We start from the raw sequence: 11092 nt of genomic DNA, 5'->3' as shown, positions 1-11092 counted from the left end.
GGTCTCCAACTGTTGAAATCCCACCCCATCTTTCGTTCCCATCCCAAACATCACTTCCGCCTCTGACGGAGAGTCTCTCATCCACCCTTACCTTAAACTTCCATGGCAGGGTGTATGAGGTCCCCTTGAAAACTCCACGGGAGCTAAACCGGACTTAATTTCCCGCTATGCCCCCACCCCAGCCCATGGCCGCTGGCCTGCACTTAGTGGGCCTCCATAATGGTCAGTTAGGTACCTGCTGGACAGTGTTTGCACGAGTGACTGTGTAATCCCCTTGTCCATGTGCTTAGTTGGGAAGGGGCTGGAGCCTGAAGCCTCAGCTCTTGGCACCCAACTCTCCCCACCGCCCTGCAGCCCTAGTTCAGCTGTAGGTGGAGTCCCGCGGGCACTGACTGCAGCTTTCCAGTTACCATAGCGACAGGTGGGGAGGCCCGGCAGGCAAAACTCCCTTTGGAACTACATCTCCCATCATGCACTGGAACCCCAAGGTGCCTGCTCATCCTGAGGCCCGAGACCCGGGCCGACCCCAGGCAGCCAGGAGGGGTCGAGAATAAGAAGCACAGCGCCATGGGACAGCTCGGTGCTCTGTCCACCGTGGGGGTCTCAGCCGTCCATAACCTAGCCGGCCTCCCGGGCTCCGGCCTTCCCTCGGCACCGTCACATCGGCCTAACATGGCCGCTGGTGCTGGGACCGGCCGGCCGCGCGGAGAGCCGGGCCGAGGTCGGGGGCCAGAGACTGCTCCCGGCATTCCTCGCGGTGTGGCGTGGGCTCCCCTTCCCCCCATCTCCGGGTCCCTGGCGAGGGAGACCCTCGGGCTTTGAGGTGAGACCCGAGGCTCCGCCGGCCGGTGCGGAGGCGAGGACGGGCAGGTTGCTCCAGGCAGTGAGCCTCTGGCCTGCCGGGTAGCTCGGTGTACGGAGAGGGCATTGGAAGTCGGGTCCCCGCTCCACGGCCTGCTTTCTCGGGATGCCTTTGGATTGAGGACGGCAGCGGTGGCAGGGACTTAACCGGAGCCCTGTCACTGTTGCAGAGGGGGGCCTCCTGCCACGGAGTCAGAGAGGGGTTGTAGCGTGGCAGAGGGTGTTGCGACCTGTGTGTGCCTCACACGTTCACCCTGGGCTGCGGTCTGTGCCGGGCGGTCACGCCGCAAGCCGAGCACCCCTGGGAGCTCCGCGAATGTTTGTTGATTTTTCCATTGCAGGTAGCATGGCCCAGGGCTTGATTGAGGTGGAGCGGAAGTTCATTCCAGGGTCTGGCACAGAGCAGCGGCTGCAGGAGCTGGGGGCCACCCTGGAGCGCCGGGTCATCTTCCGAGACACCTACTATGACACCCCTGAGCTGAGCCTCATGCGAGCCGACCACTGGCTGCGACAACGGGAGGACAGAGGGTGGGAGCTCAAATGTCCCGGCTCCGCAGGTGTCACGGGGCCCCACACTGAGTACAGGGAACTTGTAGCTGAACCTGCCATTGTGGCCAGGCTCTGGGAGGTGCTGGGAGCTGAGGGTATTGAGGCAGGAGGCGTGGCTGCGGTGCTGGGCCCCCTGGGGCTGCAAGAGGTAGCCAGTTTTGTGACAACACGGAGTGCCTGGAAACTGGAGCTCCCTGGAGGAGCTGCTGAAGAGGAGCTCAGGGTGGACCTGGATACAGCCGATTTTGGTTACGCCGTGGGGGAGGTGGAGGCCCTGGTGCAGGAGGAGGCCGAGGTGCCCACGGCGCTGGAGAAGATCCATGGCCTCAGCAGCAAGCTTGGTGAGGCCGTGGGGCTGGTCCTGCTCCCGCATCACTCTTCAGGAGGCACCCACTGGCTCAGATCACGGGGTGGGGGTGCGGAGTCTCTGGATCGTGTCTGTAACAGGAATCGCTTTAGCAATTTTCGGAAGGACCCAGTTGGCTGCAAGTTCTATCCAACCTGCTTTCTTCTTTCAGGGTAGCTGTGCAGTCTGGATCTGACCCTCCTATGTGTTTCTAATCGTATTTCATTTGTCATTTTGCTCTCTTACCTGTAGACAGGTCTCCTGCACTTCGGTTTGTCCGTGCTCTGCTTGGACCCTACCTTTGCCCAAACGTCTAACCTTTAAAAAAAAAAAAAAATTGAGAGGCAGAGAAGCAGCTGCCATCTGCTGGTTCACTCCCCTAAAGCCCCCAAGAGCTGGGGCTGGAGTCAAGAACTCCATCCTGGTCTCCCACATGGGTGGCAGGGACCCAAGTACTTGTCATCCTCTGCCTCCCTGGGAGTGCACTGGCGGGAAGCTGGAGCCAGGAGTTAGAGCTGGGAACGAACCTAGGCACGCGCACCCCTTCCTTCTTTTTTTTTCTAGCTTCTTTTGTCCCGGTGGCTCTAAGTAAAAGGCAAAACCAGTATTTCTGGGAGACAGTGGGGTAAGCTTTGGGCCGGGTTGTTTTGGTCTTCAGGCTTTGTCCGTCCGGCTAGTTGTCCAATACAAGTATGGGGCTGGGCATCCCCGGGGTTTTACAGCCCTGGAGACTGTTCTGGCCTCCCCCTCCTCCCGGCAGACGTGGACCCAGTCGCCTTCTGTGTGCTCAGCTTGGTACCGGGCACTCACACTAGACACTGGCAACAGGCCCATTGCCACGCGGAGAATATCCCGTGTGAATCCCACCCCGTGGCTGCAGCCTGGCTGCTTTCTGCAGCCCCGAGTTTCTGCGTGCACAGCTCTGCGTGTGCTTTGTACCTAGCTGATGGGCTTCGGCCTGCCTCGGCAGGCTCTCCTCTTGCCTGGGGGACAGAGGTAGTAACTGCCATGGGGCCAATGCAGTGGCGTGCTCTGTCGTCATGGTGCCTGGCTGCCTCTTCGCCATTTCTCCTCGCTGGAGGAAGGCCCACTTCCACAGGCCGGTGAGGGCGTGGGCCGGTGGGCTGCGCCGATGGCATTCAGAATCCCAGAGCTACCTTGGAAACGACCGTGGGGTCCCGGCTGGGTGGATAGGGGCTGGACTCAGGGAGCTTCCTGCTCTGCTTCTCCTCACCCTGCCCGCAGGTGTGCCAGCCCAGGAGACAGCCCCCGCCAAGCTGATCGTGTACCTCCAGCGCTTCCGGCCCCAGGACTATGAGCGCCTGCTAGAAGTGTACCGCTCCACAGAGAGGATGGGGACCAAGCATCCTGGTGACAGCCTGGGCTCCGGGGGCCCTTCCTAGAAGCAAGCGGGACTCTGGGCCACGTGGGATGCATTCCTGGGGTCGCTGTGTCTCTTCCCATCCCACAGTGACCCCTCTGTCCACAGCTCTGCCTGCTCCTTCACCCCATCCCAGCTACCCTTCTTCAAGCCCTCCCTGGCTGCCTCCTTTCTCTCATCCGTCAGATGCAATCTGTGGGCCGCCCCTCTCCCCTGGCCGCTAAGCAGCCTCCATTGATTTCCGCTCGTGTTTATAGGATTTCCACTTAGCCGTGATCAGTAGTTAAGCACAGGAAAATCCCTTGCCACCCCCCCTCCCTTGGTCGATGCCATTGATTCTGCCAGCGGCTCCTAAACCGCCTTACAGCTGAGTTAGAGATGAGGGGAGGCAGCGGGATTCCCCTGCCTGGGGGTGTGGGGAGTAGCAGCAGTTGGGGAAGTGGCTGGGAATCCCGGTTAGAGCTGCGGGAGTGCCGGTCTGACTGCCACCGTGCCCAGCTCTGCCCCAGTTGGTAGAGTGCCTCCTGTGGAAGCTGCGGGCACATCTGCTCCCCATCTGAAGACACTCCTGGTGGAGACGGGTTCCTCGGATGCAGTGGAAGGAGACACATTGGTCGTGTCAGAAGGCTCTCCCCTCGCTGTGATTCACACGCATTTTCTACCTCAAATATACCCAAATATGGCTTTCCAACCCCTTCAGGCTTTATTGGGCTTTCATTATTTGTGGGGGAAGGGACCACCCCCTCCCCCCAGTTTTTGCAGTGGCAAACACAGCGCCGGAGCGCCACCTGCTGGTCAACCTCAGGTGTAGGCCTCAAGCTGTTGTGGCTCCAAGGGTTTGGGATACATGGGGAGTTACTGCCAGGTCTCCACAGGCAAGTTGTTCACCTCAAAGGTCTCCTGGACGGACTGGCCAAGGTGGTGATAGGTGAGGCGCAGCTTCAGCCGCAAGGGGGCCTAGGAACAGGAGAGTGGGGACCAGGGTCAGCGTCCGTGACTTCTCTCATCCCTGGTCTCCCGCCCAGGGGCTCCTGGAGCTCACCTTGTTAGGATTGAGGATTCTGAAAAGCTGGGTGATGGGCAGGCTGCTCCGAGCTGGAACCGTGTCCCCACTGGGGGCCTGCAGCTGCAGCTGCAAACTCTGGGCACAGGCGGTTTGGAGAGAGCCTCCAGTCACGGTGCTTCCAGACCGCTTTCCCGTCAGCCCCCGAGTGCCCGTCTCGGTCTGTCTCCAGCCACCCCCTCTACTTTAAGGCCTTTTCTCCTGGAGTGCCCAGGCCACGTCTGAACCCCGATCTTTACAAACCTTGGGCACAGCAGCCTGGCAGGTGAAATGGGTGACGTCACCCCCCGAGGAGTTGGTGGTGGTGACGGTGATCAGGAGCAAAGCAGGAGTTTCAGGTGGTCGAATGAAAGAGAGGTTCAGCTGTACCCCATCACGCTCAAACGCTTTGCAGTCGGGGATGGCAGCTAGGGTTGGGAGAGAGGCCGCTCAGTGGGCAGGCTGAGAACATGTTCGTTCGTCCATTTTTTCCTCCATTCAGCACCATCTCAGCGAGACTTACTGGTAGTGGCAAAGTAGACAGGAACGTGAGGTTGGCGCTTACACTCGGGGGCGGTGGGGAGAAACAATAAAGGAAGGAAGCCAGACCAGCACAGGCCGTAAGTGGTATTGTGAAGGTGAAATTATGCCGGGATTAACTGGGAAGACTGCAAGAGGAGTGGCAGGGAAAGGCAGCCGGCATTGAGCTGAGGACTGAGCCGGTCTGAAGTGCTGAGGAAAGAACACCCCATATAAAAAGAACTTGAGTCACCAAGCGCATGGCCAGGGAGCGTTTGAGGAGTGAGGGCCAGTGGAGTAGTGATGGGGGTTGTGGCATGAGATGGGCGGGGCCCACAGGCCAAGGTAAAAAGACAAAAGAGAGGCGTGATAGAGTGACCCCTCCCCCTGCTGGGAAGGGGCTGGGGGACCCAGGCGTGGGAAGGGTGACGAGCCTCGGTCCCTGGCTCAGGACCAGGAGCAGCCTTCTCTGAGGCGTCTTCCCTCTGCTGCAGCTCACCTGGGGGTGCAGGTGCACAGGGAAGGTCGAGGAGGTGTACTAAGGTGCCTCCAGGGGGGGGATCCTGAGGAGGCGGGCATGGGGCCTCCCCAGAAGAGCCGTCCAGGAGGTGCAGCAGATCCAAGAGCTTGGAGGCCTGGGCCAAGGACGGAAGGCTCAGGGCTGGGTGTGGAGGCTCCACCCAGGCCGCCTCATCCCAGGGTTTCTGCCTCCCTCACCTGGGGCTCTGCGGGGACAGGGGCCGCGGCTTCCGAAAGCTGGGCAGCCTTGTTGCTTTCCTTTTCTTCCTCTTCAACCCGAGTGCCGCCTCGCTCCACCAGAGGCATCCTTTCAAGAATGGCAGCCCTGAGAGGTGGGAGGGTGGGTGGGTCTCTCTGGGTGGAACAGGAAGCATCTGGGGGTGGGGGCCGTGGCACAGGGCACCGTGGCACAGGGCGGGTCAGAGGGGCCTTTGTGAGTTCCTGAGACAGCGCGCTGTTGCTGGGTTTCACGTGAGCCCGGAGGGCTGGAAGCCAGCACAGCATCGGAGAGCCTCGGGGGGGCTCCCACGTGGATGGGGAAGGCCACAGGCGAGGATGAGACCCTTGGACCGAGTAAGACCGCACTGCAGCGGGCTGCCAGGCACACCTCATGTGGTCGTACTTCCGGAAGAGCGTGTTATACTCCACAGCCCGCTGCTGCAGCTCCACGTCCACGCAGCTCCCGTAGATGGACACCACCTGGCGGATGCGGCTGCGCCACAGTGCGGCACGTGAGTGGCAGTGGCAGTGAGCCCTGCCCTGTGCTCCACGCTCTGGCAGGGCCGGGAGAGGCTGCACAGAGTAAGGAGACCCCTGGGATAGCTGGCCCTAGGGACAGGGGAACAGTGGGGCCTGTGTCTGCAGGGGTGCTCAGCGAAGGGAGTCTCAAGGGCTCGGCCCCCTCCTCACTTGTTGTCCCCGCGGAACCGGGTGCTGAGCTTCATGAGGGCCGTGAGGGCGTAGGCTCTGGTGGCTGGCAGGGACAGATGGGACTGCAGCACCTTTTCCAACAGTGCCAACACCTCCTCTTCTTCCACCTTCGGGCGTGGATGAGGTAGTGAGCCTGGGCCCAGCCCTGCCCACCCTGTCCCTCTCCAGTGAACCCCCACGCAGGTCTCACCTGAAGGGGTTCAGTTTCCTCGCAGTTTCCCTCTAATAAGAGGTCCCCAAATTCCCCAATGCACCAGGCTGCCACCTGCACCAGCGGTTGCTGTGTGGGATGAGAAACACCACAGGTCAGTGTCTGGGTCAGTCCCACACTCTGCAGCCTCCCTAGGTAGTGCAGAGATAGTGGAGCTTGGCAGGGTGGGAAGAGGTGACTTTGATAGCTGGCTCTGTCCTGGTGTCCAGGCGCCCACTGCCCTCTGGTGGCCAAGCATTATAACTACATGGCCTAAACGCACTATGGTGGCAGAGGGTCCCCAGAGGAAGGGGTAGTGGTTTCGGCCCACCGGGCTTAAGGTGAAAAAGGACACTACAGATGCTGGCTGGCATCGGTTAATCACTCAGCATTCAAGGGAATAGCAACATCGAAGACGTGCAGAATGAGCTTTGATCTGATCTGATGCTCACGGCAGCTATGGGGGACAGGCAGGGTAGAAGGAACTTAAATAAAGTCCCATTAGTCATCTGTGGTTACACAGCCAGTAGGTAGCAAGGCCAGGACAGAAGCCCAGTGTTCTCACTAAAAAACAGCCCTGGCCTTGGGTGTCTCCTGCACCAAGTAGCTGCGACATGGATTGGGATGGAGGAAGCAGGTGGGCAGCCCTGGGCCTGGGAAGATGGGATCGGTACCTGGGAGATATCATTTGCCAGGGCACTGTAGAGGCGGCACACTGAGTAGGCGTGTAACTCCCGGGCCCCCCCAATCAGCTGGATCAGGTTGGCCACTGCGTCATCCCGCACATGGGTGCCTACCTGGAGGGGTGGGAGGACACAGCCAGGTCACTATGCTCAGCTCTGCCCACTCCTCCCCGCTCCCTGGCCAGCCCCCACCTCACCGTTGTCAGCACGTGCAGGATGGTGTCTATGTGCCACCGTTTGCTTGGAGCGAACCTGGGGGACATGGCTCATCAGGGCTGACCCTGCCGAGACTCGCCCCGCTCTGCTTCCCTGCACTTGTCGCCTCACCTTTCCGCAGCCAGCAGGATGCCCGAGGCACAGTCAGCCCGGAGGTCAGGCGGGCAGTACTCCAGGAAGGCCTGCAGCTCCCGAATCATGGCTCGCACATTTGAGCTATTCACCAGGGCCAAGCTCAGCTCCAGGGCCCGCCTGGAGGGAAAAAGACAAGTGCCTAAGCGGACCCTCCCCTGCTCCAGGCAGCTGTCCCTGTAATGCCCTTGCTGCAGGTGCTCTGAGTTGCTCTGGGCCCTCTCCCCTGCTGCCCTGGTGAACCCTTGCTCTCCGCTCACCGGCTGAGGGAGGCGTCGGTTTCCTGCAGACACTCCACCACCGTGGGCCGGTGCCGCTGCACGGCCCCGTGGTCGGACTGCACCAGCCGCAGCAGCGATGTCAGGGCCACATACCTGCTCGGGGTGGGGGGTGGGGGGCGGGGAGGCTCTATCATGCCATGGCCATCAGCCCGCAGCCCCGGTGAGAGGGAGGTGGATGAGGGGGCTCTGGAGGACACGGTGGCACAGCCCAGCCAGACACCTGGGTCTGTTACCTAATGTTCTTGTCACTGTTGAGCAGGAAGCGGCCAAGAATGTTGACAGCTAGGACCTAAGGGAGGCGGCGGTCAGGGGAGGAGCAACCCGCTCATTCAGGGGCAGGGACCCCGGGGCACAGGATGACGGGGTAGGAAGGAGAGACCAGTGAACAGGACCCGAGTGCCTGGCCGGGGGGCAGTAGGCGGGCCACAGTGGGACAGGCCGATACCCGCAGGCCGGCTGCAGAGCGGATGTCCATGATGGTGAGCACGGTCTCAAACAGGATGGCGCTGCCCGCGTTGCGGCTGGTGTCTGTGTTAGTGGCCACCTGAGCGGACAGTAAGGAGAGCTCCATCTGCATGGGGCCCCGCAAGGTCTCTACCACGTCATCTCTCCACCCCTCAGCCATCCAAAGGAGTGGCCGCCAGGTGCTAAGGCCAGACTGGGCGCTAAAGATTGAGCCCTCCTGCAGGGAGCCCACTGTCTTGAGGGGACGGGGAGGGCAAGGTCAGGCGAGGGGTGCACAGGGCTGGGGTAACACAGCAGCATAGCTGACCCATGCCCCTCCCCAGCGCCCCACCTGGGCCAGCAAGTCATTCATGGCCTCGCTGCTCTCCTCGTGGCTCCGGCCCAGAATGCGAAGCAGACGAAGTATCTGCACCTGTGGTTGGGTTAAAGGTTGAAAGGCGGATATGAGAAAGGAGCACGGGGCTGGTGACCCAAAGGGCAGTGTTGTGAGGGGTCTGGCCGTGCCCTGGAGCTCTGCGTGCCTCTCCTTCCTCCACAGGCCCCTTGAACCCTGGGAGGGATCACAGGTGGGCGAGGCCAGTGGAATCCAGTAGACTTTTTCCATGGTTACCAACCTGGACGTTCTGACCTCTCTGTGCCTCATCTCTCCACCAGAGCAGTCCTGCACCTGCTGTCCTCCTACTCAGGACACTGCCAGAGCCCAGGTGTTCTCTGAGAGGTGACCAGTGGCCCTGGTCTTACTGCAAAGCCCTCTCCGCTCCAAGGAGGCAGCAGGGAGAGGTCGGCCCACCTGCAGGAAGGGGTCGCTGACTCCAGCGATGCTGTGTTCTGCAGAGTAGCCGGTGGTCACGAGGGTCCGGAGGATCTGCACCAGTTGGGGCACCACCTGGAGGGAGGGCACCGCCCTGCCTGGGCCTTCTTAATTCTCCAAACCAGAGGTCCACTCCTCCCCAGCTGCCCCTGCACCTGCCCACCTTTCGGAAGTGCCTGAGGGCTGCAGGACTTTGTTCACAGAGCTCGGTGATCAGCGTCATGGTGGTCAGCAGGATGCCTGGGGGCGGGGCAGGGAGAGTCTGCTGTGTGTGCATGTGCATGTGGGGGTGGGTGCGGGGCGGGGTGTGTGTGTGTGTGTGTGCCCTGCCCTTCTCCTTGGAGCTAGTGTTCCTGTCCCATTTTTTCACTTCTGTCCAAAGGCAGGCTAGGGAACCCTGCAGCCTTACCATGGTGGTGCTCTTGAAGCAGCTGGGTGCAGGGCGGGAGGAAGACGCTAGAGAGCTCGGGGGCTTTCCGGATCATGTGCACTGCAGTCAGGATAGCCTGCAGAGGTCAGGGGTCTCAGACACGAGGGCAGGGACCCCTAAGGGCCGACGCCCCACCTCCGCGGCGTGGCAGACTGTGGACAGTTTCCAGAAGTCCCTGCCGTCTCACCTTCTTCCGCACGTACGGGCTGGGCTGCAGCAGCAGCTTCTCCACCTCTGGGACCAGGTCCCGGCACATGTCAGCAGAGCCCATGGTGCTCAGCGTGCACAGGGCCAGCCCTTGTACTGGCTGAAAGCCCTGGCTCAGGTCGCTGCGTGGTGGGGAGGCCAGCCGTCAAGCCCGGGAACAGCAGGCCTTCCCAGCACCTGTGGCAGGCAGTCCCGTGGGCTGTCCCAGTTCCCACGCGCCCATCTCCCTGCTTCCCAGAAGCCTCTCACTTCTTGATGCTGTTGGTAATGAGTAGGTGGGCATCGTGCCTCTCATCCAACAGAAGCATGGCCCCCAGGTAGCCCACCCTCTTGTCTGTGAATCTGGGGGAGGCGATCAATTTCAGACACTCCATCTACAGGGGAGGGAGCAGACCCAGAGGGGCAGGGTGAAACCAGAGGCGCCCAGGCGAGGCTCGCCCGGCTCCACCTGCCTTCCTCCTCAACACCAGTTCGACTGGGGAGCCGGCACACCCCATCATCCTCCCTTCAGCAAGAGGAGAGGCGGAGAAGGTTCCGGCGCCAGTGAACAGTTTCATGAGACCAGGAGTGGAGGAGGAGGAGGGCAGAGGAGAGGAGAGGAGGTGCCCGGAATAGCACTGGCCAGGGAAGGCAGAGTTCGGGCCAGCTGGCAGGGACAGAACCCTGCGGCGCGGGCTGTGAGCGCTCAGAAACCGTGTGCAGCATGAACGCAATCAGGGCACCTGGAGGTGAGGGGCTGAGGCTCAGGGGCAGGTTGTCGCCGGCCAGTACCTGTCCAAAGTGGGCGGGGTAGCCCAACATGTGGACGTACAGCAGCTTGGCCAGCTGGCGGTGCCTCTGCGCAGGGTCCCCGTCGCGGAAGGAGGCCCGGATGTGGGCGCACTCCCTCTGGATCACCTCCCGCTCCTGCGCCTGGGTCTTGGCCCCACGGATCTCCTCGATTAGATCCTGGAGCTTCAGCGAAGTCACCACCATCCTGGGGGACAGAGCCCGGGAGTGCAAGCAGAGGGCTTTTACACTCTGGCTTTTCTGCCCAAGCGTGCCTTGTGCCTAGATCCTGAGGGCCTGGGTCCCACGGCTACCCCAACAGTGAGCCCCACCTCTGTCTTCCCGCCCCGCCCCTCGCCACCGCCCGAGGAGGGCCCCCACTGCGCATGCGTCCCCGCCCCACCCTGCGCTCGCTCGAGCAGGCGCTCGGGCCCCGCCTATTCCCCCCACCCTGCTCTGCTGCCTGCACCTGGGCGCCCGTTTCTAGCCCAGCCATCCCTCTCCTAGCCAGCGCTGCGGGGTTCCTTCCCGCAATCCCCTCCCAGGAGGCCCCGGCTCCCCACCTCAGGACGCCAGGCTCACCTGGCTTGTGTCTCAACTCCGCTCCTGTGCCCCAGCGCTTCCTGGTACAGGGCCGAGCAGGGGTTGGCGCTTCGTCGGGTTCTTCCCTCTCCCCGCCTCCACCACGGGACCCCGCCCCTCCTGGGCTAACCTGCTGAGGCTTCTTAAAGCCTTGGACCTGGAGCCAAGGCTCTGGAGGTC

The 11092-nt window shown here is 61.8% G+C and overlaps 2 protein-coding genes across 7 annotated transcripts; one reads left to right on the top strand and one right to left on the bottom strand.

Moving 5' to 3' along the window:
* The first annotated feature begins 455 nt into the window (after nt 1-455).
* Nucleotides 456-3832, top strand: THTPA (thiamine triphosphatase). The gene is made up of 3 exons (XM_002717909.5): nt 456-823; nt 1203-1751; nt 3002-3832. The coding sequence occupies exons 2-3, from the start codon at nt 1208-1210 to the stop codon at nt 3157-3159; spliced, it is 702 nt and encodes a 233-aa protein (XP_002717955.2). The 5' UTR covers nt 456-823; nt 1203-1207; the 3' UTR covers nt 3160-3832.
* On the bottom strand, nt 2379-11088 carry AP1G2 (adaptor related protein complex 1 subunit gamma 2). 6 transcript variants are annotated; one of them, XR_011380795.1, is made up of 22 exons: nt 10913-11088; nt 10334-10538; nt 9812-9936; nt 9543-9684; nt 9335-9431; nt 9089-9165; nt 8905-9000; nt 8446-8526; nt 8095-8193; nt 7883-7938; nt 7629-7742; nt 7348-7488; nt 7218-7272; nt 7012-7134; nt 6338-6427; nt 6127-6254; nt 5825-5929; nt 5416-5542; nt 5198-5333; nt 4444-4701; nt 4180-4278; nt 2379-4094 (listed from the first exon to the last, which is right to left on the bottom strand). XR_011380795.1 is itself a non-coding variant. In XM_002718086.5 (22 exons), the coding sequence occupies exons 2-22, from the start codon at nt 10535-10537 to the stop codon at nt 3993-3995; spliced, it is 2361 nt and encodes a 786-aa protein (XP_002718132.2). In that variant the 5' UTR covers nt 10538; nt 10913-11088; the 3' UTR covers nt 2379-3992. The 6 variants fall into 6 exon arrangements, 3 of the variants coding, with proteins under 3 accessions (XP_002718132.2, XP_069909969.1, XP_051678658.2); XM_002718086.5 differs by having other exon boundaries at nt 4444-4607; XR_011380797.1 differs by lacking the exon at nt 5198-5333 and having other exon boundaries at nt 4444-4607.
* Nucleotides 11089-11092: the final 4 nt, after the last annotated feature.

This window comes from Oryctolagus cuniculus, chromosome 12, assembly GCF_964237555.1.
Source record: "Oryctolagus cuniculus chromosome 12, mOryCun1.1, whole genome shotgun sequence".
NCBI classification, from domain to species: Eukaryota; Metazoa; Chordata; class Mammalia; order Lagomorpha; family Leporidae; genus Oryctolagus; species Oryctolagus cuniculus.
The sequence above is the reverse complement of the archived record's forward strand: the minus strand, read 5'-3'. Positions and strand labels throughout refer to the sequence as shown.

What these genes read in the sequence shown, in the direction of transcription:
- THTPA (XM_002717909.5), top strand. Translation starts at nt 1,208, where the DNA reads ATGGCCCAGGGCTTGATTGAGGTGGAGCGGAAGTTCATTCCAGGGTCT. An exon ending in TGGCCTCAGCAGCAAGCTTG is followed by an intron (nt 1,752 to 3,001) that starts GTGAGGCCGTGG and finishes CCCTGCCCGCAG; the next exon opens with GTGTGCCAGCCCAGGAGACA.
- AP1G2 (XM_002718086.5), bottom strand. Translation starts at nt 10,537, where the DNA reads ATGGTGGTGACTTCGCTGAAGCTCCAGGATCTAATCGAGGAGATCCGT. An exon ending in TGGCAAATGATATCTCCCAG is followed by an intron (nt 6,428 to 7,011) that starts GTACCGATCCCA and finishes CATCCCACACAG; the next exon opens with CAACCGCTGGTGCAGGTGGC. An exon ending in GCCAGGCTGCTGTGCCCAAG is followed by an intron (nt 4,279 to 4,443) that starts GTTTGTAAAGAT and finishes GCCTGTGCCCAG; the next exon opens with AGTTTGCAGCTGCAGCTGCA.